The 22,422-nt window shown below is 36.8% G+C and overlaps 1 protein-coding gene across 6 annotated transcripts in view; it reads left to right on the top strand.

Moving 5' to 3' along the window:
* spon1b (spondin 1b) overlaps positions 1-22,422 on the top strand; it is a 108,388-nt gene that overhangs the window by 21,738 nt on the left and 64,228 nt on the right. For 5 of the 6 annotated variants that reach the window (XM_040132885.1, XM_040132882.1, XM_040132886.1 and 2 more), the window contains 3 exons: positions 14,145-14,218; positions 15,136-15,255; positions 15,994-16,169. In XM_040132885.1, coding sequence (XP_039988819.1) covers positions 14,145-14,218; positions 15,136-15,255; positions 15,994-16,169 — 370 coding nt within the window. The remainder of the gene's footprint in view (positions 1-14,144; positions 14,219-15,135; positions 15,256-15,993; positions 16,170-22,422) is intronic. The other variant, XM_040132884.1, reaches the window with a different exon arrangement.

Below are 22,422 nucleotides of genomic sequence, written 5' to 3'. Positions count from 1 at the left end.
CACTGAATTAAGTGAAGAAATAAGGGAATTATTTTTATTCACAATGACTATGATTCTGATTCTACAAAAGTTATATTGTTTGATAACAAAAAATTCTTTAAAATTAATACATGATGAAGTGTAAAGTGTAATTCATGACACCTGTGTGAGCACAAACAAATCATATGTGGGCTCATTCAGCTCATACACAGTTATGGAACTATGTAGCTTCTAGCCACTTTTTGACAAATGGAGAATACAAATGATAAACAGCCGATAACTCAGAGTGAACATGGCTCTGAAAATGTTTCTCTTTGTGTCTACCTCCCTCCCTGTTTTTCTAAAGTTCTGCCTTTTCCCTTTCTCTCTTTCTTCCATCTCCTCCCAGACACACATCTCCTCCTCTCTAGGCGAAATGCTATGACTTGCCCTTACTCTTACTTTTAATTTATCTGTTGCTGCTGTATGACAGATGGCACGTAGCCTTACGAGTGTTTAGTAGTTCAATAAATCTAGCCCTGCGTAGGGGAACATCTGCTATGCAAATTCATCTCGTATTACTGTCACCTTTGTCTGTCAGCGATGATATAGAGAATTAGCATTACCTCATCTAACATGTATGCCTTAACTGTCTGTTCTTTGCTGTTGTAACTTGTTTCTCATTTTATCTTTGTTCTGACTGTTTTTCTGCTTTTCCTATGGTGCTATTGCTACAGTCTTCAGAAGCAAATTCATGTAAATCAGGCAGATACTTTGCAGTGGGTCTGTGCTATAAAACATCACTTTAGTGGACAACATTAGCAACTATCTCCAGTGAATCATTTCTCTTTCTACTGGCCAGTGTCGAGTTAATAGAGAGAAAATGTGACTTTAATGATGAATCTTCACACAAAATTGCAAATTTTCACTCACACCCAACATCATCCTGCACCATGGGAATATTCTTCTTCTTTCTTTATCCTGCATTCTTTTTCTTTCTACTACCCAGCACTCTGTTTTAGACTCTATGTTGCCAGTCCAGGACATCAAGCACATTTCTCTCAGCTCATTCCAAGAAGCTTGAAAAACTCTCAACTCAAAAACTCAAAAACCCAAAGCTCCTTACGTTTGGGAGTGTTCCAATACTTTTCCTGTGTTGTGGGAATCTCATTGGTCCTTTCTCTAGTTGAGCAGGCCTCCGGGATTTTTTCAATTTGATGCCAGCTTCAGCACCTGCTATTTTAAAATCAGTGCAATTATATTTTGGGAGGAGGGGTGACAAAGGTCTTAGTTACAGCTGTATCGCTTAAACAAAGGGATTAGTTTTTATTACAAGATTAGCTAGAGATTTATACTTTTACTTGTATATTTGTTAACTCTCTGTCAAGTAAAATTGTGGCAAAAAGCAGAATTTCCTTATTCACTTTCTTACTGAGAATCAGAACAGATTTATACCACTCTCATATCTCTAGGAGAAAATTAAGGTTACAGCCAGCTGCTAGTTAGCTTAGCTAATCATAAAGATTTGAAACGGGGATAAGCTGCTGGCTCTGCCTTGCTAGCAGGCTAATAAACCCTTCAGTTATGGCCTACCTAAGCAAGGTATAAAAGTGAAAGAAAGGAATGTTGCTAGTTAGCTGTCACACTCACACACTGTATTATAACTTTGTACTCACCATATTAATTGCTAACATCTGGGAACATGGTAACATCACATAAAAAGACAAGGCAAAACACTAGGAGTCAGATCAGAAGGGCTTTAAACAAACCCTGTAAACTTATTTGAAAGAAAAAATGAAGGAACTTAGGGACTTCACGACACATTGTCAAAATTATTTCTAAAATTGTCCATTGTAAACATGAATTATAGTGTACAGAAAGACTTTTTAGTACAAGTTTGTCCTACCATACTTGCTGTAGTTGAGCACACACAGATTTCCTGTGCAATGAGAGGTTATAACTAACAGTATGGGTACACTTTGGGTTTTTTTTTTTTTTTATCACCAAACAAATTGGTTTAGATAATCTGATTTAACTTTTGGTTTGTTTACAACCTCTCTGTAGGTGGGTTTCTGTCCACCAGTTTTATGTGCTTTTTCAATTTGCGCAAAAAAAAATAAATTAGGAAAAATCTTGAAATATTGAAAAAAAAGCTTTTATACTGGGTTGAAGGGGAAAAGTAGATGTATCATTGAAAGAAAAATGTGACAAAGTGCACTGCAAAAAGACTTAGCAATTAAATCATGCGTACATGTTCCTTAAAGCATATGACTTAAATGTCCACTGAATCTGAAGACTGAAGACATGAAAAATACCAACAGACAAAAACATCAGATCTATGTGGAGTGATGAGGAGACAATAACCCTCCTGAAACAAACTTAAATGCCGTATTTCCATCAAGTTTTCTACATTATTTTTCTCCCTTTGATGTATAACTCTCACGCTTGTTACTTACTGCACATCATCTTGTTGCACCCTTCTGTAATGGTTTCATGGCATCCCACCGGAGAAATATCGCCACCAGTTTTTTATCTCGTCAAACCAACACCTAGTATTCAAACAATGGTAGTGGATGGAAGCACACATAAATTTGCATTTTTTTTTGCTGTATTCCACAAAATGAGGTTAAACTTTGCTCTACTTTTGGTAGGAAGCCCATCTTGTGAATGTTTGTTGCCACATTGGACTATATAAGGATGTCACTGTGTTCCCAGATCTCAGCAGTTACTGTGGTGAGTACAGCTGAAACAGTTAGTCCATAAATTAAATCAGCAGAAAATTAATCAGACACAATTTTAAGTTGTATTGGCTTTCTTTTCAAGAGAAATAAAACATAGAACCAGATACGAAACACAATAAATAAACATAAAACAAGAACCAAAAACTTAACAGTATCAACCCAAATGATACATTCTCTGTCATTAACTTAACCCACTGTCTATATTCAGGTCTAACTTGGCTTTTCAAGTTACAAAGGATAACCCAGCAGCTGAAATAAAGTCTGTTAGGGCTAGGGGAAAAAGTTGATTTGGAAATCCAAGGTAAACATGATCGGTCTCTAAGAGACAAAGTTAAATTGATTCAGACAAAGGTGTACCTAGCCATTCTTGTACTGTTTTGATTACCTCAAGCAATCCCGCATTGCATGAGTAAAGGTGTCATCATGTCTTTTAAATTTTAACCAAATAATATTTTCAAGTAAACCCATTTTATACAGATGGATGGGTGTAAAATAGTATTGATGTAGTGTGTAAATTTTCACCGAGCTTCTTATGTAAACAAGCCTGCACTTGATATTATCAATCAAGACCTTCCCTTGATAAAACTCACATGATCTGAATGTTTAATTGTCTGTAAGATTTTCTCTAGCCTCATAGCTAGAACTTTTGTAAGCACCTTATAGTCAACATTCACTAAACTAATTGGTCTGAAGCTACCAGGATCCAGTGGATCCTTGTCGTTTTTAAAGATCAAGGAAATTAGAGCATCACTAAAGGTATCAGGGAGGCATCCCAAACTCATTGCTTCATTGTAAACCTTTGTTTTGTTTGTACTAATACATATATATATCATTCCTAATATAATCTATCAAGAAACCGTTGAAATCGTGGTTTTTCCCTGTTTTCATAGACTGAATAACCCCTAGACTCTGATTCAGTAATGGGTTCCTCATTCTCTTGTGCGTGATCTGAAGAAAGCTGGCAAAGATCAATCTTAGGAAAGAATGTTTTTAGTTTGCTCCTATTATCTCTGAATCTGAAGAGTATAGATTTGAAAAAAACTTGAAATTTCGATTAAGTACCTCTCCCTTTTCATTTGTGACACTTGGGTTGACATAATCAGCATCTTTTTCTTTCAGTTGCCTAGCCAGTAACTAGCTTTTCCCCTTTTTTCTAAGAAATTTGCCTTTATCCTGAGAAGGGCATATTGTGCTTTTTTATTATAAATTTCTTTCATGTCTAGTTTTGATTTAAAAACTTTTTAAATAACATGTCATTATTATTGAGGTGACACGGTGAATTTTCTTTTAAATAGAGATTCTAACATTACCACTTTTGCACTACTGTCTTTTTTCTTTGCTATAATATGCAGTTTTCCTCTATTAAAAGCTTTGGATTGATCCCAAACATTGCCAATTTTGGCAGTGGATCCAGTATTTATCTGGAAGAAGAGCTTAATGTCTTTATCTATCATTTCTTTAAATAGTGGGTCCTGGAATAACAAGGTATTACTTCTCAATCTGTTACTCTTTACTGAGTCCCCCCAAGAACTACTACGTAGCAGAAATAAGGGTGTTACGCGATTTGACGGGAGGCTTATTCTACGTAGCCATCATGGTCATGATGCCTAATTGGAAACAGGTTAATAGTTGATTATTTAAAAATTCTTTAAGAAAAAAATACCAAAATTCACTGGTTCAAGCATCCAAGATGTTTGTACTTGCTTTTTTTTTTTTTAGTCTTCTAGGAAAATGAATCCAATATTTTTAGATTATGGGCTGCTGGTTGGACAAAACATGCAATTTGATTAAGTCATTGTGGGCTTAGAGAATTTTACATATTCAAGACTCCACTCTTTTATGATCACATACTATGAAACACCACTTGCGGACTAAACTTCCTTTTTTCTGAAAGTTCATACAGTGATTACAAAGCTGAGCACCTGAAAGAAATCAGCTATTACATACACTCATGAGTTTCTTGGCAAGCAGAACATGTCAGCAGCATTTAAATAGTACTCTTGAACATGTGCTTTCTCTCTCTCTCTCTCGCCTCAACCATTACTGCCACTGGAACTAACAACAACTTCAAGATATAATGTGTAACTTTTCTCCTTGAGGTCTGGAGATGTACTGTCAGGCCTGTTCTCCTCCTCCTCAGTAAGTCAAGTTTTCACCCCAACTCTTGTTTTTCACCCTGCAGAGCTGTCTGCCATGAAACAACATGTAGCCTGAGGCTAAGGGAAATAGCAACTGTAAAGCTTCCACAGGCGCTGAGGAAGTCAACACTGATGTTGACCATATTCTTTCTTTCTGACACATATTAAGCTTTGCTGTATTTATTTTTGATTCTGCATTTCTCAAGCCTTGCTGTTCTTGTAACATACCAAAGTTTCAGTTTGTATGTAAACAGGCAAACAGAAAATTCGGCTTGAACACACATGGTTGCAAATAATCATCATGTATGTACTATTTACTTATTGTTTAATACAACAATGTGTCGTGAAGTCCCTTATCTTCTTTAACAGGATGCTTCTGATAGTTTTATTGAGCTTTTATCATGGCCACTTACCTCAGGTAAAAACAGAAGCTGTGTTCAAATGGTAATAATTTTTTAATAGTTGCTTATAGTCAGTTCCATGAACCCAGTTTGATGTTTAACTCAATCTCAATCTGTAATCACCTTTAGTTGTCTGAAAAGGCAGAAACACTGCAGTTTTTAAGTGGTACCTCAATAAAGTTAACTACATGAAATGAGCGGCAGAAAATATGAAATGTTGAATAAATGTAACTGACATAGAAATATCAGGTGTAGCAGACTCATGTTTTACACTTTATTTTTCATATTTTAGTTGATTCAAATAATTGAGGTTCCATTTAGTGAATTTTTGTACTCTGGCAAGTGGGAACCATACCCAAAATGTAAGTGGCTACAAGTGAGAGTTAATTGGTAATGTACCACAGAGGCAATGGTGTGTTACTATAGTTAGCTTTTGAATAGTGGATAATAGCTATGGTAATAGCAGAAATATGTTTGAGATGCCCTGTTATACAATATCAATAGACATCCTGTCAGCCAATTAGAAACAACAATTTCATGGAACTTTGGTTCAATAGCATCTATAATATATCACGTCTTCCTTAAGTGGTAATCAACCCTCTTTTTTAACCAAAAAACAAAGTTTTTTAGATGTAACGCTGACGTGATTTTACCCAAACAAATTTACACAGTTTCAAAAGACAACAGATGTAGATGAAAAAAGTTGGTACTAAAAACTCGAGACCATATAGTAAAAACAACTTGATTACATTTCTCTTTCAAGGGAAAATCTTTGCTTTATAAGTGGTGAGTCACCCACGCAATTTCCCTCCATTCCCATCTCCAGCTTGAAAGCATTGTTCAGTTTCAACTACCACATGTTATAAGGAGGACTTTTTATATTTCTGCCTTGTTTTGACTTTTGTCTTTCACAAGCGTAACGTGTCTGTATACACGAGCTCCATGGGCTGTGATGATGTATACGTACATGTGAGATTGTGTGTGTCAGTCTGAAAGATTCTGTGACTGTGTTTGTGTGTTTTCCACCCGAGGTCACCAAGGTTCTTGTGGTTGTTCTGATAAGCTCAGTCCAAATCTATTCTTTAATCTCCTGAAACTCCTGAAAAGTCTTTCGGTGCTTAAAGTTACAGAGAGAGGTGAGAGAAAAGTGAGCAGAAAAAGGGTTAGGCAGACTTTTTTCAAACCACGTTTTTGCCGTCCTGTCGATCATTCTCATCAAGTTTACTCTTACATTTCTCCAATTACTCCATCACTGCCCAATGGCCATCTGTTCATTATATTTTCTTCCCGTCAGTATTCTGGTGCTGTTACTGGGATGAATCTAAGAGGTGGAAGTCATCTAGTCATCTGCTCGCTCAGTGACAACACAAATCAAACTGCAGGTACTCTGAAGCTGTTTGAATGCTGGATCTAAAATCTTCTGTCTTGATGCAGTCATAGACAAAGACAAGCCTTTTGTATTGATCGGAGGACTAGATTATTTCAAGTATGCTTAGCCGTCGGAACCTACTGCTGCCTGGTTGCATGGCCATCAGGCTTTATGTAAGTAACCTAATCCTTTATTATGTTTTGATATTTTTCGGGTGAGAAAGTAGTGATTTAGATTTGAAATATGTGGTCCCGCTATTGTTGTTGTTCGGAAGTTTGCTCGGACATTTGTATGAGATGTGAGGACTCGCCAGTTGGGTGAGGGTGGGCGGTCATCTCAACAGCTTGCAGTCTGGCTCCTAAAATGACTTGCAGGCCAATGTGTGCCTTCATCTCAGGGAGAACAGTCTTATCTCGGCAACCCCCTATTTACGCAGTGCTATTAATGGTCTTCCTTTTTTCCAGCTCAGATTTCAATTCAATCATAAAAATAGTATAACTAACAAACTTCCAGAAATACCCCAACGCTGCCTGTTGTAGCAGCCACTGCCATTGTTCCCTCAGAACATTTGGCTGGTGAAAATTTTATTGATGAAGAACCATATGTTCAGACTGAAGGTAAAGGAAATAGCCACTCAGCTGTGTTTATTCTCTCCAAATAGCATACTGTATTTACCAACTAAACTGCTAATAGTTCACTCATCTCATTAAATGAGTTTTAAGTTTTTAAAGAAACAACTAGCATACATTGTTTGAGAGTTAAAACTCTCCAGAGACTTTCCTTTTTTGTAGTTTGAAAAAAACTGATATGATGTAAACTTGCTGTGTGTCTTTATATATCTTTATAAAGGTAATTCATAGTTGTTCCTGTTCATAATGGGTGTGCATTCAACTTAGTATCTTAAGTTTACAGTGCTTTCTATGCATACACACACACACACACACACACTCATAAACTGATGATATATCGGGGGCAATTCGCTGATTATCTTGCCCAAGGACACTTTGACATGTGGACTGCCTCTACCTCCTAAGCCACGGCCTCCAGTTCAATATAAATAAAATGTTCAATACACATGTGTAATAGTGTTTGATGTTTTTATACCAAACATAATGTAAAATAATGGTATTCTTGATATCATAAGGTTTAGTATAATTACATGGAATAATTTAAATGATATACGTGTACAAATACCAATCATGGTTTGGGAGCTGAAAGAGCCAAATGATCTGGCTCACTACAAAGAACCAGAATTTCCATCACTATAAGGCAACAGGGGAACTTATGTTTCTAAGTTAAACAAAATTAAAATTATTTACTGTGTAGAGGGCCCTGATGTTTCTTCACTGCCATTAAATTAAAATTTCCCCTTGAAGGGATCAATAGGCTACTTATCAAGTCTAAGGCAGGCGATAAGTAGAGAGTAACAGATAAGTAACAGTGGATGTTGGACCTCATGTCCATCCTGTTCTTGTGAACGCGATATATCAGGAACCTGTTGATGTGATTTCATTACATCAGGCACAAATATCCACTTTGACTCAAGAATGAACGGATTAGAATTTTGGTGGTCAAAGGTCACAGGTCAAAGGTCAAGGTCACTATGACCTTACGAAACACATTCTTGACCTTAACTCAAGAATTCATATGCTAATTATGACACAATTTCACAAAAATGTCAGGTATGATGAAATGATGAAGTGATCACATTTTATTTACAAAAGGTCAAAGGTCAATGTCACTTTGCTATCATAATGTTCTGCAAAAACACTTTTCTTGCCATTATTCGCCATAACTCAGGAACAGAAAGGGAGATTATGACCATATTTCCTGCAATTTGACTGATTGGCATAATCATACAACCGTGAGGCAGTAATCTAGTTGAGTAGATAGCACTTTGTGTTGTTATTGAAGAGGCAACATTGAATGATGATTGTACAAACAATCATGTTGTAAACATCAAATTCACAGCGAGCAGATTTCAATGGAAGAACCAATGACTTGGGAGTTATTTATGAAAGACATGTCCTCTAATATTTATTACAGTTAAATATATCCTTACATTACTATTTAGTCATCAAATCACCAAGGTAACCTTTTTTTTAAAAACACAATTTACTTACTTATTTATGCTTTCAATTTTCAATATAAATAACCAACAATTTGCACTTTTATTGGTCAGAAATCATTCCTGCCTTCTTTTGTACCCAAGACAGTTTATAATTGGTTTGAAAACTGTAGTACATTCACATTCTGCAAATCCTTGTGGACCATTTGGTTTTATGCTCAATTATACAGAGGAAACATTTTATAGAGCTCATATTTTTATATAAAGAGGTACTTTTCATCCTTGTCAATCAATGAAGAATTCCCAGTTGTAAACATCAATATCACTGGGCACAATTATCAGTTTTGTAACTGTCGTGTCCTTCTGATTTGTGTTTTGTTTTATCATATTTTCCTCCACAGACTCAAATGTTTATATATGTGCAAATAAACAGAAAAAATGAAAGTAAATCATATAAACTGATTTGCTTTTCCTAGTAACTTGAATTGGATTTCATCCACCTACTTTTGTTATGTTTATTATTGCAGTCAGGAGCACTTGTCATGGAGTGAAAACATTATTGTATGAACAGTTACACAGTTGCTATGTAGGAGCTGATCTCTGGGGAACTTCCCACATGAATCCAAACTGCATGGTGAAGATTCAGCAGGGAGTGCTGTAGTGCTGTAGTGCTAGTATTTCTATGTTCCAAGCACCTCCTTATAAGCATCTCCTTTACTTTTTTGCCAAACACTTACAATATATAAAAAGGTGTCAGAGGCATGTGGCCACAGCAGTTAAATGGGTGTGCTATTTGACAGAAGAGTCAAGGAGAGGACATATCCAGAGAGAAGCTACACTGGATGTGCTTACCCAATGTGAGAGTCCAGATCTAAAGGGAGAAACTCAGTGCTGAATCCCACAGTCAGAGGGGACCTAGCAAAGGTAAGAGCTGCGATCAAATCTAATTGTTTTAGGGGATGTTAGGGGGAAATGCTGTAGATTAGATAGTTCTCTCATAGTCAAAGAATTCCGTTAAGCTACATTGTTGAATCCAAATGTGCTCTTAAATTAACTTGAATTCATTTGTTGTGTGGTCATCAGCAGTATCATGTGGATATACAGGATGGGGTATGAGGCACAATAAAGGACACTAAATGAGTGTTTACTAAGGGACAAGCAAGGAAAAAACTAGTAATTACAGGAGCAGTTGTTCAAGTTGTTGAAGTTTCCTTGAGCAAGACACTGAACCCCAAATCTGCTCACTATGTGCAGATCAGAGCCTTGCATAACAAGTGCTGTGTAAATGTGGGTAAATGCAAGTGAATGTGAGGCTGCTTTAAATTGGCAGGATAAAAGCATATACAGTAAATACGGTATCTTTGCTGTTGACTTTAAAGCTGCAATAATCAATCAATATTTTTATATTAACAATGGATCAAATGACAGTGTGTAATTTGAAAGGGGTTGCTCATAGTGACAAACCCACAGATAATTGTCACCTAACTATGCAGTTCCCCTCAGCTCTGCAGAGCATTTTAGCACCTTTTAACTAATTGTTTTGATTTTACACCCTGCAACTTCACCTTTGGTTCAGGCTCACTGGTCACTTCCATTTCCAGCTTTAGCAGTGGAAAAACCTAGATTAGAAACTATTGTACGCTACCTGAACAGCACCAAATGGCTGACAAAGTTAGCGAGTAGCTAGTGAAATCAGTGTAGCAGCTAAAGACCCAGATATTTTTCTCCTTTCAACACGGGCTGAAAGGAGAGGGTGTATTTGACTTTTGTTTGTCAGGTGCACAGAAATATGACACAGAGTGAATCCTAAAGTTGTTTTATGTCTGTTAGGTATTTAAGAAATTCATTAGATGATGTCAGTGTTTTGTTAGCAGCTTGTTTCACTGCCCTCAAAGGACCACAAAAATCAGCCGCTTTAAATGCAGCTTTAAAACAGACTGCTAGATGAGTGGTTCCCAACCTTTTTTGACTTGTGACCCCTGACAAAAATGCAGTGTCTGGTTTGAGTCCTTCACTGTCAGATGTCAATAAGTTGTAAGCAGTTTCACCAAAGAATGATTTTCCCTTCCTTTTTGGCTGTATCGCAACAGCGGGGCCAGCCCTATAAATGCAAAAATGTTGCTGACTGACTGACTCACTGACTGACTCACTGAAGAAGTTACACCATTGATCCAAGTTTTGGAGTTTCCCAATAGGCAGTTGCTTTTTGAAATGAATTTGTGCCAACAGTTTCTATTATGTCATCAGAGGGGCGTTTACAGCCAGTGTTGCTAACTTAATGCCTTTGTTGCTATATTTACCAACCTTTTCAGACCACTTTAGTGTGTTTTTTTCCCAAAAACACTTAACGACAAATCTAGTGACTTTTTGGACAAACCTTAGCTACTTTTACTTTCCACAGACAATAGGTGTCAGTATCGCCCCATGAGCGTATGGTCGGGCTTTCCCTCCCTATTCATCTCATTCCGTTGACCACATTCAGGCTGACACAGACATGAATGAGCCTCTAATTTTCTCTCTGGATGGTCATTTTACAAGTAAATATAGCTGAAATCTCAAGAAAGCCATTGTCTTTAACTTAAGTGTATAGTAATTTTTGACCTAGTCTTGTTAACTTCTGAGATGGTTCCATTTGCTGAGCTGTTTCAGGATGAAAAAGGTAAAAAAAAACAAAAAAAAAAACAGTATTTCACAAAAACTACAGATTAGAGAAAAGTCCAAAAAAATTAATACACATTTGTGTATTAGAATGTAGTTTTTTTCTTTCCTCTCCCATTAATTATCTATCAACCCCTCAAACTTATCCTGTGATCCAGTTTATAATGACTGCTTGATATTGACCACTCTTCCAAATAATTTGCTGCTCAGTGGCCAATAACAAATAACTAATTGCATTTTTTATATCATAAACTATAATATTATATTTATTTTAGTAATGAACGGATTTAGTTGGAAGGAAGGTAGATCCTGATTTGTTCCTTTCTTGTTCCTCTGAAGGTATTCAGGAGTTTGTATACCTTTTTGCAGATGTTAACAATGAAAAGGTTAATGCTCAAGTGGATATGCATAATGTGAGTTAAGAACTGAATACTAGTTGCAGAATTTCAAGTTAAATGTACAGTACAATAGATACTTTTTTTCAGGGCTCCGCTTGTACACTACCGGGAGTGATATATTAAGCACTCTCTTGAGTCCAGAGGGAAATGCAACAACAGTGTTAGAACTTGTTCCCTCCTATACATACTCTGTCTCTACGCTCAGTGTTGTTCAACTCACTTTCATATCTCAGTTTTATCTGTCTTCATTGTATGAGGTGACATAAGGAGAAGACCTAGCTGCTGTGACACAAAGACTGCTTTTAGAAGAACAGTAGTTATATAACTGATATGTTTCAAATTATATAATACAATTATGTAATACAGTTTTTGTGGCATTTTCTAAAGCAAAAATCTTTTAAATTTTAGGCAGTGTGACTGCGAACCTTCATTATCTTTAGTCCTTAATCTGGATTTAGCAAGAGTCAATGATGCATTGTTTGCTGTCCAAAAACTTTGCTTCTACTAAATTCTGAAATCTAATTTTGGGACAGCTCATTAATTACTTTAAAAATGTGACAATTAAAATTAAGATGCAGTAATAGCCTGTAATATAATCAGCAGCATACACCCTGCAATCACATGCCCATAACGACACAATGTAGAACACTACACTTTCACATCAAATTCTTCTCATAACAAGCTATATAAACCCTTTATCAGCTGTTTCTTAAAAGAAATCTTATTCAGGGATTTTCCAATGAATGATGGTAAATTCTTCCAGTTAAAGGCCATTCTGGACAAAACAGTATTCTTTAAAGTGTTAGTTTCACTAACAGCTATCTGTCACCGTCTATTTCTTTAATAGTGCTTATTCCTAGTAAAGGTTATTCTTGAGAAACTATTGTGACAATTTGGCTGTTTTAGGACTCATATTTCTCAGAAGAAAGCTAAAAAACTACACATCAGCCTTTACTCCACCTTCAGCTGGAACAGACCAGTGTGCATCCCCTCAACCTCCTGTCTGGATGAACAGTTCAGGACCAGAGGTGCTTTTTGAGTGTATACAATCTGCAGAACCTTTTTTGCTGCACTGCATCACATCACACGTGTCAAAACCAAGCATTGCACAACCAGTTTAATGTTATGAAGTTATGTCAGAATGTAAATAAAAACACCTGTGGTCTGGTTGTTAAGAAATTAAAAACCAGAAGGAGCTTTAAAAGCTTTAAATTGATTCAGCATCTACATACATAGCACCCAAAGTACAACGGAAAGGGGAGTGTTGTTCCAGAACAAAGCAGAAAACTTTAAAAGACAATGGATAAGTAAGTTAGGTGGTGTTTTCTCCAGCAGAGCCAGAGAGTATTTCTTTGTCTTGTAGTTAGTAATTTAGCAAACTTGATCACAAACAGTTAATGTTATGTCATAGTGTTAAAGGTTTTTGATGTGAAATGATTTATTATAGTTCTATAAACCTGAGCATTTCAGTGAGTACTTGTAGGCTTGCTAGAAATTTTTTATTCATGAGCTTGGGGCCCTGGGGCACACTAATTTTCAATTTTGTTTCCCAAGTGAAAAACATTTAAAAATACCTGCTCTAGATTGTTGACAGTGTATTAAAAGGGCTACAACTGACATCATCTTCTAGTTTCTAGCAAATTTTAAAACATCCAACAGTTTATGACAGCATAGTAGTAAAAGGCACTATTTTATCTTAAAAAATTATAGGTGCAAGCCTACAGAACTATTCCAAGGGAATGTAAAAGTAATGGGAGTGTATGCAACTCTATTGCAATGGAATTTAAAACCACTGCAAATCTATTGTGTTGCAAGGACAACAGACCTTGCATTTCCAACGGTTTTTTTTTTTCTCTTTGTCAACTCAGCACTTCCACAGAAGTGGCATTACACAAAGTTTTACAGCTCTATATGTGCAATATGAGAAATGCATTTCATTTTGACTGTAAGATGGCAATGGTAAAATAACTTATTTTCATTGGGACAGTTTAATTTTTCAGCCAATATTAACTCATAAATTAGAATCTGGCTCTGTACTCAGCTTTGATAAAGATCTGTATTCTTACTTCCAATTCCAGCTCTCTTTTTATGTCTGCGGACATGATTGCTTTGTTAAATTTAATATTGCAGCTGTGTGATTTTGTTGTGACATCTAAAGAATACAGCGCTGTTTCTGTGAAAAGATGTATACTCTGTGTCCATTATGAAATCTTACAGAACCCATTATCTTCCCCTCTCACTGAGGATTACATGGATCAGATACTGAAAAAAACAAACATTACAGTGCATCCATCTAATGCCCTTGTTTACACCCCTTTTACTACCCAACTTTCTCTCACTTTTCTTTCTGTCATAATTTCTCAGTTTTTCTCATTCTTTCCCTTTCTGACTTTCTCTCTCTTTGTGTCTTCAGGGCCAGTATTGTCCAGAAGAGAATAATCTATTTCCAGGAAGAGGGCTCTCTTACCATTCAGCTTTGTGAGAAAGGTAATGACAGTTGCCTCATCTTTTCATTCTTGACCACTCATCATGGTGCTATCTGTCATTTTCTCTCTTTAGGGAGCAAAACAGCTCTCAGTCTTTCGTACAATTTAAAAAAAAAATGAAGCCGGCAAAGGCAGGAGAGAAAACTGTGAGTACAGTGATTTATGGACCTTGTTGGAGTCTGATTGGAATTTAAATATTCCTTTGGATGTCACCACAGAGCAGCGCCATAGCTTTTATGTTACGTGTGATTTCACTGTAAAAAAAATGCCACGTTAGTTTTGGAAATATGTCGGCTCCCCAAATAAACGCTAAACTCTTGTGAGACAGTGCAGCAACAGGACTCTCTTAGCTATGATGCACACGTTTAATGTACAATTAAAACCAGAGTCCGGACAAATGGTTTCTCAAACTTTATCTCAGGAAAATTTCCCTTGAAGAAAATCTTCCTCTCCTTACCAAAATCTAATTTTCCAGGCTATCATGCAAACCAATCAAGCCACACTGTTTAAATTTGCTGACATAAGTTAGGCGCCTTCATTGTTTGACTCATCCTGCTAAAACTTAGATTTCAAGTGAGGATTTCTTACAAATAATTTGGTAAATTATAAATATTCAAATACTCCCCATGACCTATCTTTGCAAAAAAGGGCAGTATCTGAATATTTACGAGTCAAGGCTAATGTGTCATTTAAATAACAGTTTATTCCATGTAAACATTTTGTGACATTCTCCCTGTTCCAAATTGTATTCATTTATCTGGTAATTTACACAGTGTGCATTTGGGTCAATGCTCACACATTGGCTGATTTCTGTCTGATAAATCCTGAACTGTGTATAATTTATTAGGTTTGTGCATCTTGTCTAACCTTACATCTTTTTGTATGAGTGTATGTGTATCACATCCTGTCTCTCTGTAGAGCGTGTGTTTGGTGAAGCTACAGAAGCTGCCATGGAGTGCTGCGCCTGTGGAACAGCCAAGTACAGACTCACATTCTATGGCAACTGGTCGGAGAAAGTGCATCCCAAGGAATATCCAAGTGAGTTCAAACCATGGGCACACACTAATGCCGCATGTACACCGTGCACATACACCATGTAAGTAGTGAACACACTGCAGATCTGCATAAAAATTCATAAACACACAAGCATGTGAATATCCAGCATAATAATGGTTGTAGTAAAAAAGAGTTTTGGTAGAAAATTGCCCGGAAAATTAGACAAAAATACTGATAGAAAAATGGCACAATGCATCAACGCAGCCCCATTAGTTCGATATTTTGGGAAACATGTTGGGAAATACGCTAAAAATTCGCTTTCTCTCTCAATAAAGTAATAAATAAATATAAATCTACAGTCACCAGCAACTTAGCTTATCTTAGCATAATGACTGGAAACAAGAAGAAACAGCTAGCCTGTCTCTGCCCAAAGCTATTTAATAAACATATTGTATCTCTTTTGTTTAATCTGCACAAAAACAGAAGTGAAAAACAGCAAGTTGTGGTTTTATGAGGTGTTATGTGCTGGACTATTTCTTGGCAAGAAGCAGTGACTTAGAATCACCACTGGTTGCCTGGCAACGTCATGGTAATGAGTAGTTTCTACACCCTACTATGCAATAGCCCCGCAGATAACTCCCCATAAAACCCCCAATTTAACTGCCCTAGCAACTGTTACTTCTGTGTAACCAGAATATGTTGCAGGTGTGATGGATATGTCACTCTCTACTGATTGGTAGTAGGAATAAATGAGCATGAACACAATGTCCTGTCTTCCAGGACGAGCCAACCACTGGTCGGCTCTGATCGGTGCCTCCCACTCCAGAGGTTATGTGCTGTGGGAGTATGGAGGCTATGCCAGTGAGGGAGTCCGTCAGGTTGCTGAGCTTGGATCCCCCATCAAGATGGAAGAAGAGATTCGACAGAAGGTAGAATCGACATCAGATGAGGCCTCTGTGGGTCTCTTGTCAATTCATTTCTGATGTAACAGCACTATTTCCATGTCTTTCCATATGTTTTCTGACCCTTATAATGAACTAAACCTAAGTGCTAGTGCCAAAAAATGGGATCTATCTAAGAATATTCAAGAATCCAAAAATCCAAGTACACTCGAACTGCAACATTCTTCAGTGCATACACAGCAGAGTGTAGATTTAGCTGTTTATTATATGTTCTCATACCCCTTCGCCATTTGTGGAGCGCAATAACAACATACTGTGAGATTAATGACAGTCTGAGTCTGAAATTACAAAAACACAGTAATTTTCCCTGTGTCAAAACTGCTGCTGATGAATGTGCAATACAGGGAAATTTCCATTTCCAAATTGGGCAGTTACATAGCAACACAGACCATCTTCCAATGTGTATCTTCTCATTATGCTTGACTGCACGAAATCAGATTCCTTTGGAAAACATCAGCACACTTCTTTTGAGTGAACTACGCTTTTAGGAGATCAGATATTTTTGGAAGGCATCCATTGGATAGCACCCTAGGAGAATGGGCCGTTGCATCAACCCTTCAAGAATGTGTGTGTGTGTGTGTGTGTGTGTTTGTGTTTTTTTTTAGAGAAATTGAAACAGCACAGACAATGAAGAGTGCATGACAGGACACAGCTAAGAGCTGTGCTGGAGCATACTTGACTCTTTATGTGTATGTAGATGAGTCAAATGCTTGCATGGCTATTAAAATCAATATATGGTTGGGTAATGTGACGATAAAGTATTTATTGTGAGATCATAGAAATTGACCAACTGTGCAACGTAGATATCCCTTTAAACAGCAACTTTACACTGTTTTAGCTTGAACAAACCTCCTTCACTTATTTAAAAACCCCACATCCACTGACATTCCCAACCCCTCACAACTCTGTCTAAAGTTTAAAGAAATGAAAACTAACACAAAATTAATTTAAATTAATTCAAGCACAACCCACATCGCCTAATCCTGTACCTTATACCATGCCTGATAAAGTATGCTGTAAAATCAATATTATCTATTCATTCGTGGTGCCTCCACTGCCTCACTTGAGAAAAAGCTAACATTTCAGTATACACAGAATTTAAGTGTCACATTATAAGATTATATGTACTGTGATAGAAGATTTTATCTATAAGAACCAACCCTAATCTATATGTTACATGTGTGTTGCTCCTATGTGCTGGTTTGACTTAGAGTATATGTCTGTCTGTGTGAATCCTCTTTCTGCCAAACTCTCTCTCTGTCTGTGGGCACTGAAAGGTGTGTCCTGGCCATTTGTGAGGGAACAATAGTGTGTTATTAGTGGGCTGTCAGTGTGGTGTGTGCCTGTCAGTTTAGGTTTGGACTGTTGTGTGGAGACATTAGAGGCTGAAGGACAGCCCTAACTCCTCTCTTGCCTAGCTCTGTCTGTCTCTGAGGCTAATAACTACCCTGACACAATGGAAACTTAAGCCCGTTTCATAGCAGAATGAGATGTCTTGATTGTGTACTGTAGACTGGAATGTTAGCTACTGAGCTGTAGAATGAAATTGCTTGATTGTACACTGTACACTGGAATGTCATCTATTGAGTTTTTGTACTTAAGAGGGAGTCCTAAAACTTTTATAATCTATGAATCAAAAAGTTTTTTTGGCCTGCGGTATGTCCTATCTATTAAGTGAAAACTATGATTTTCACTTAAAGTCATAGTTTGCAGTACAGTAGGCTGACATATTATTTTCAATTTGAGAAGCAGTAGCAACCCATGAGTACAGAAATTTTTTAAAAGTAAAATAATATCATATACACTAAATTTTCAAAGTTTCTCATTATAAAACACTAAATGAGAGAATTAGTCTTAGCAGTGATGTAGTGCGTGACAAAGCACTTCTTTAGGACAGCTGAGTCAAGAGTATATAGAAAAATCAGTCCAGATCTTCTTTGCGGCAGAAAAGCTGCAAAGAGAAAATTACTAAGTTAAAATCAATTTATATGGATTACTTTTCGAATGATTTATTAATTTTTAATAGTCTATATAGTTTAAGAAATGTTTACAAATAGCAAAAAAAAAAAAAAAGTCTGTTTAGTGTTCTCAGTGCCCAGTTTCAATTTCTCGCTTTGTCTGACCATAATAAAATAATATAAACAGCATATCATCAGCAAATCATCACATTTGAGAAGCTGGAACAGGCGAATATCAAAAAAAATTTACTTGAACAATTAATTGTTCATCTAAACTGATTAATTGACTTATAATTTTTGCATTAGAATTAATTAATTACTAAATTACTTAATTACTAAAAACTTAATTACTAAACTTCTTGTGTTGTACTGTAAACATTAAACTGATAGAAAAGTGTGAAAATTGGCCAGCAAATTCCACTCAAACATAGTTTTATATAATAGTGTAACAACTGACATGCATTGTGCAAAGATTGATACCACTTTCATATCAGTGCATGAAATATGAAACACCATGCAGCAGCTGGTTAACTTAGCTCATTATAAAGACTGGAAACGTGGAAACGCCTAGCCTTGCTCTGTCCAAAGGTAACTAAATCTGCCTAACAGCATCAAGCTCACTAAATAACGGATTATATCTCATTTGTATAAATGTGCAAGAACCAAAGTGTAAAAACGGCAGTTTGTGGTTTTCTGGGGGCGTTGTGCGCAAATGTTATGTGTGAGTTATAAAGCAGATAAACAAAAGTAATTGAAGTATTGAACTATTGTTTTAAGTATACCGCAGGGAAGCAGATTACAGAAACTGGAAAGCTCTCATTGTTTAGTCTCATGAAAACATTGAATTTATGTTAAATACTGCAGTTGAGGTATAATTGTGTGATAAATAATCAGGGCAAAAGCGAAGTGACACTGTGCCAGTTGACCTGTGAGAGTCAAACCATCTTCATATCTTCATCAGCCTGAATTTAATGTGATTATTTACAGGACTTTTGTCACATACTGTAAATGGAAACAAACAATGTGTATTCATCAGCATACTAGAATGACTGATGACACTATTTTCCTTCAAGTTCATTTCAGTGTTTGCATGTGTCTTCATGTACATACACACACTGTACCATGTAGATAGAACAGTTTTCTGTAGTTGTTGAAAAAACTAAACACAAACTAAAGCACACACATACACATGCACATACTTATTGCTCTTTACAATTCTCTGGGGCATCTAAGTTCAGACTGGGTGAGCATCGAAGTGGCTGCTGTAAAGGTGGGAAGCCGACATGGGTCAGTAAACCCTGTCTTAGCTGAGAATCCCAACTATCCAGTGGAGCAATCAGCTGTGGTGATGTGTGGACAAAGCCTTAAGACCAACCTCTCCAGCCCAGTGCCGACCTATGCTCCCCGTACTAACACACAAGACAGAGGCAGACTGGCAGACAGAGACACAGACAGACAGCCAGGGTAGACAAGACTCGTACAAGTGTTTCAAGTCAGATTTAGTTTTTCCTCTTTGCTTCACAAAACTAGTTGTGAGTTGATTGTTTGAACTTGGTTTCACCACACCTGTACACAAGTAGGTAGAGTGATATCAGTGATCATTGGCATTATGAATGTCCACCAAATTGTGAGCAAGTTTCATCGACAAAAGTGCTTTAATCTTACACATTTTTGAAAATTGTCAGAGGAACATATAACAAATGTAGCACTGTAGTAGTGTTTGGGGACCCAAAAAAACGTATAAAGCAAAAGCTCAAGCAAAGGGGTCAAAGTTATGGTTCCAATAGGAGTAAGAAATAGTTAATGCATTTAACTCCCCATAAGACCGCAAGTTGTAATTTTTACATTTTTATTCATGAACCAAATAAACAAATGAGATAAAATGTGTGACATACTAAGCTTTGGGGGTACTGGTAGGTTAACTTTTTTGAGAAGGCCAGGCTACCTGCTTTCCCCTATTTCCAGTCTTTCAGCTAGGCTAAGCTAATCAGCTAGTGTTTCTAGCTACATATTTAGCGTACGGACATAAGAATGTTATTAATTTTCTCATCTAACTTCTCATCTAAAAATTAAAAATGTACTAGAAGGTTCCAACTTCTGTGATTTCTGAATTTTGAATGTATACACCACACACAATACTTCTTGTCTTCATTAAGTTAAAGAAAGTTGACTGCGCTGATTTTGAAATGAAGCTACTAGTGTTAGTAGAGTAAGAGCAGACAGAAAAGGGTCTTTTTTTGTCTAGAGGAACTGAAAGTATCTTTTTAATGTCACCACTGTCTTACTCCAGAAACAAAATTACATGGCACTTCTACTTATTGATTGCTTGGAAATGTCACATGTAGCCAAGAGTGTATAACGATGACACATGTGGAGGTTGTAAAATGTGAAGAGCTACTGGCCAAGGAGTAAATCCTTAACCTTTCCAAGGCCAAAGTGCATTGACAGGGGACAATAAATAAATAAATAAATAAATCCGTAGTTACTAAATTATTACTTCCTGTGAAATGCCACATGCTCTCTGCAAGGTATGATCACACTGAGATCAGATAGCAAAAAGGCAAGAGCTGCTGGCAAATGAACCATTTGTATCAACTTTAAAGAGAAGTGTGATCACCCGCCCAGTCAATTATATTTTAATGAAGTTAATGCAATTCTCTGCCTCTGTAGTGACTTCAATATATGAAATCTCAACTTCTACCGCAGCAAGCCTGCTCCAGGTGCACTCTTGCTCACCTCTAAAAGGATTTGTCAATTGGGTTCCTATTCTTTCTGCATGCAGTGCTCATCTTTTCCTTTTGAAACAGAGGGACAAAGGAGGCAGGAGTATAAAGACTGGTGGACACACAGCCGCAGATTTTCCCTATACAAACGTTGCCCTCAGCCATAGGCCTGGCCATATATTGCTCTGGACTAGTAGCAATAAGGCCTTCCCAGGGAAAAGCTGCAGAAAGTTTAACTGTTACAAATTTAAAATGTGTCACGGTAACCTCCTCTGTGCCTGGAGAGATTGGTCATGGTGGGATGTGCATTTGCAGGTTTATACTGTTGGTCTGAGGCTGCTTCACTTACACAACCTTCTTCTCTGCAGATGATGTCAAAGTCATTTTGTACCAACTTGCAATACTTTATTCATGTTCTTATTGATGTCCTCTCGCTTTCCCTTCTTCCTGCCTTTCAGATTTTTTTTTGTTGTACTCTGTTGCTTATACTTTAAATTCAAATTTCAAATTCAAAGGTGCTTTATTAGCATGAACTTTTCAAACAATGTTGCCAAACCATCAAAATACAATTGAAAGTGCAAAATAACAAAACAAAAAAAAAAACAGTAAAACGATACCAATATCTATATACATAAATATATTAATTATATATTTACAGTATATTATATACATGTGTGTGTCTAGGCCATCCAATTTCCCTCCCTTATAGCCTGTGGATATATACCGTATTGGGCAGTAAGATATGCCCTGTCTTCTTCTCCTAGGAGTAGTTTTACTTTTGAGATGTCATTTAGTTCATTGAAATTTTCAAATTACGGAATTGAATTGGTTAAAGTAAATGTTCCTTATTACATTGAACGATTTACATCTTCCTCATTTTCTGTCTATTCCACTCTTCCCTCATGCCTCTATCCTTTCTTCCTAACTTCCTTTATTCCAGCTTTACTTCAGTCTATTTATTTCCTTTCTTTCATCTTTCCTTCCTCTTCTATGAGAATCCATAAATTTGAATACATTTTTAGTTGTTTGCATAAATCTCTTGCTTTTTTCCTTCCAAGAACTGGTAACATTGGCCACAGGCAACTTTCCTCCATTCTTGTTTCCATCAGTCCAACTGTCTTTCTTCCATTGTCTGCATATTTCCTTTTTTTTAATTCTTGTTTTCCATATTTGTGCTATCCTTTTTCTTCCATCCATCCTTGCTCAGCTCAGCTCAGCTCAGCTCTGGCTTTGTGTGTGTGTTTGTGTGTGTGTGTGTGTGTGTGTGTGTGTGAGTGTGTGAATGTCTTTTCCTTTTAGTGTATCTTTGTGATTTCTGCACACATGGGAGCAGTATTATGTAGCGCTATCTTGAGTTCTCACTGTGAAAGAGTGAGAGGTAGTTAAGTCAGGGAGCAGGTGATGACAATGGGACATGCACATACAAACACACACAAACACATACACAGACTGACAGAGTCCTGGGGGTTTTTGGAAAGCTTTTGTTGGCTGACAGATGGACAATGTCTCAAAACTCACTCTAATTGGCAGAGTGTTTCAGGAGGGAGACAACTGGACGAATGAAGA

Source organism: Xiphias gladius, chromosome 8 (assembly GCF_016859285.1).
Source record: "Xiphias gladius isolate SHS-SW01 ecotype Sanya breed wild chromosome 8, ASM1685928v1, whole genome shotgun sequence".
NCBI classification, from domain to species: Eukaryota; Metazoa; Chordata; class Actinopteri; order Istiophoriformes; family Xiphiidae; genus Xiphias; species Xiphias gladius.
This window is presented reverse-complemented; position numbering and strand designations above follow the sequence as displayed.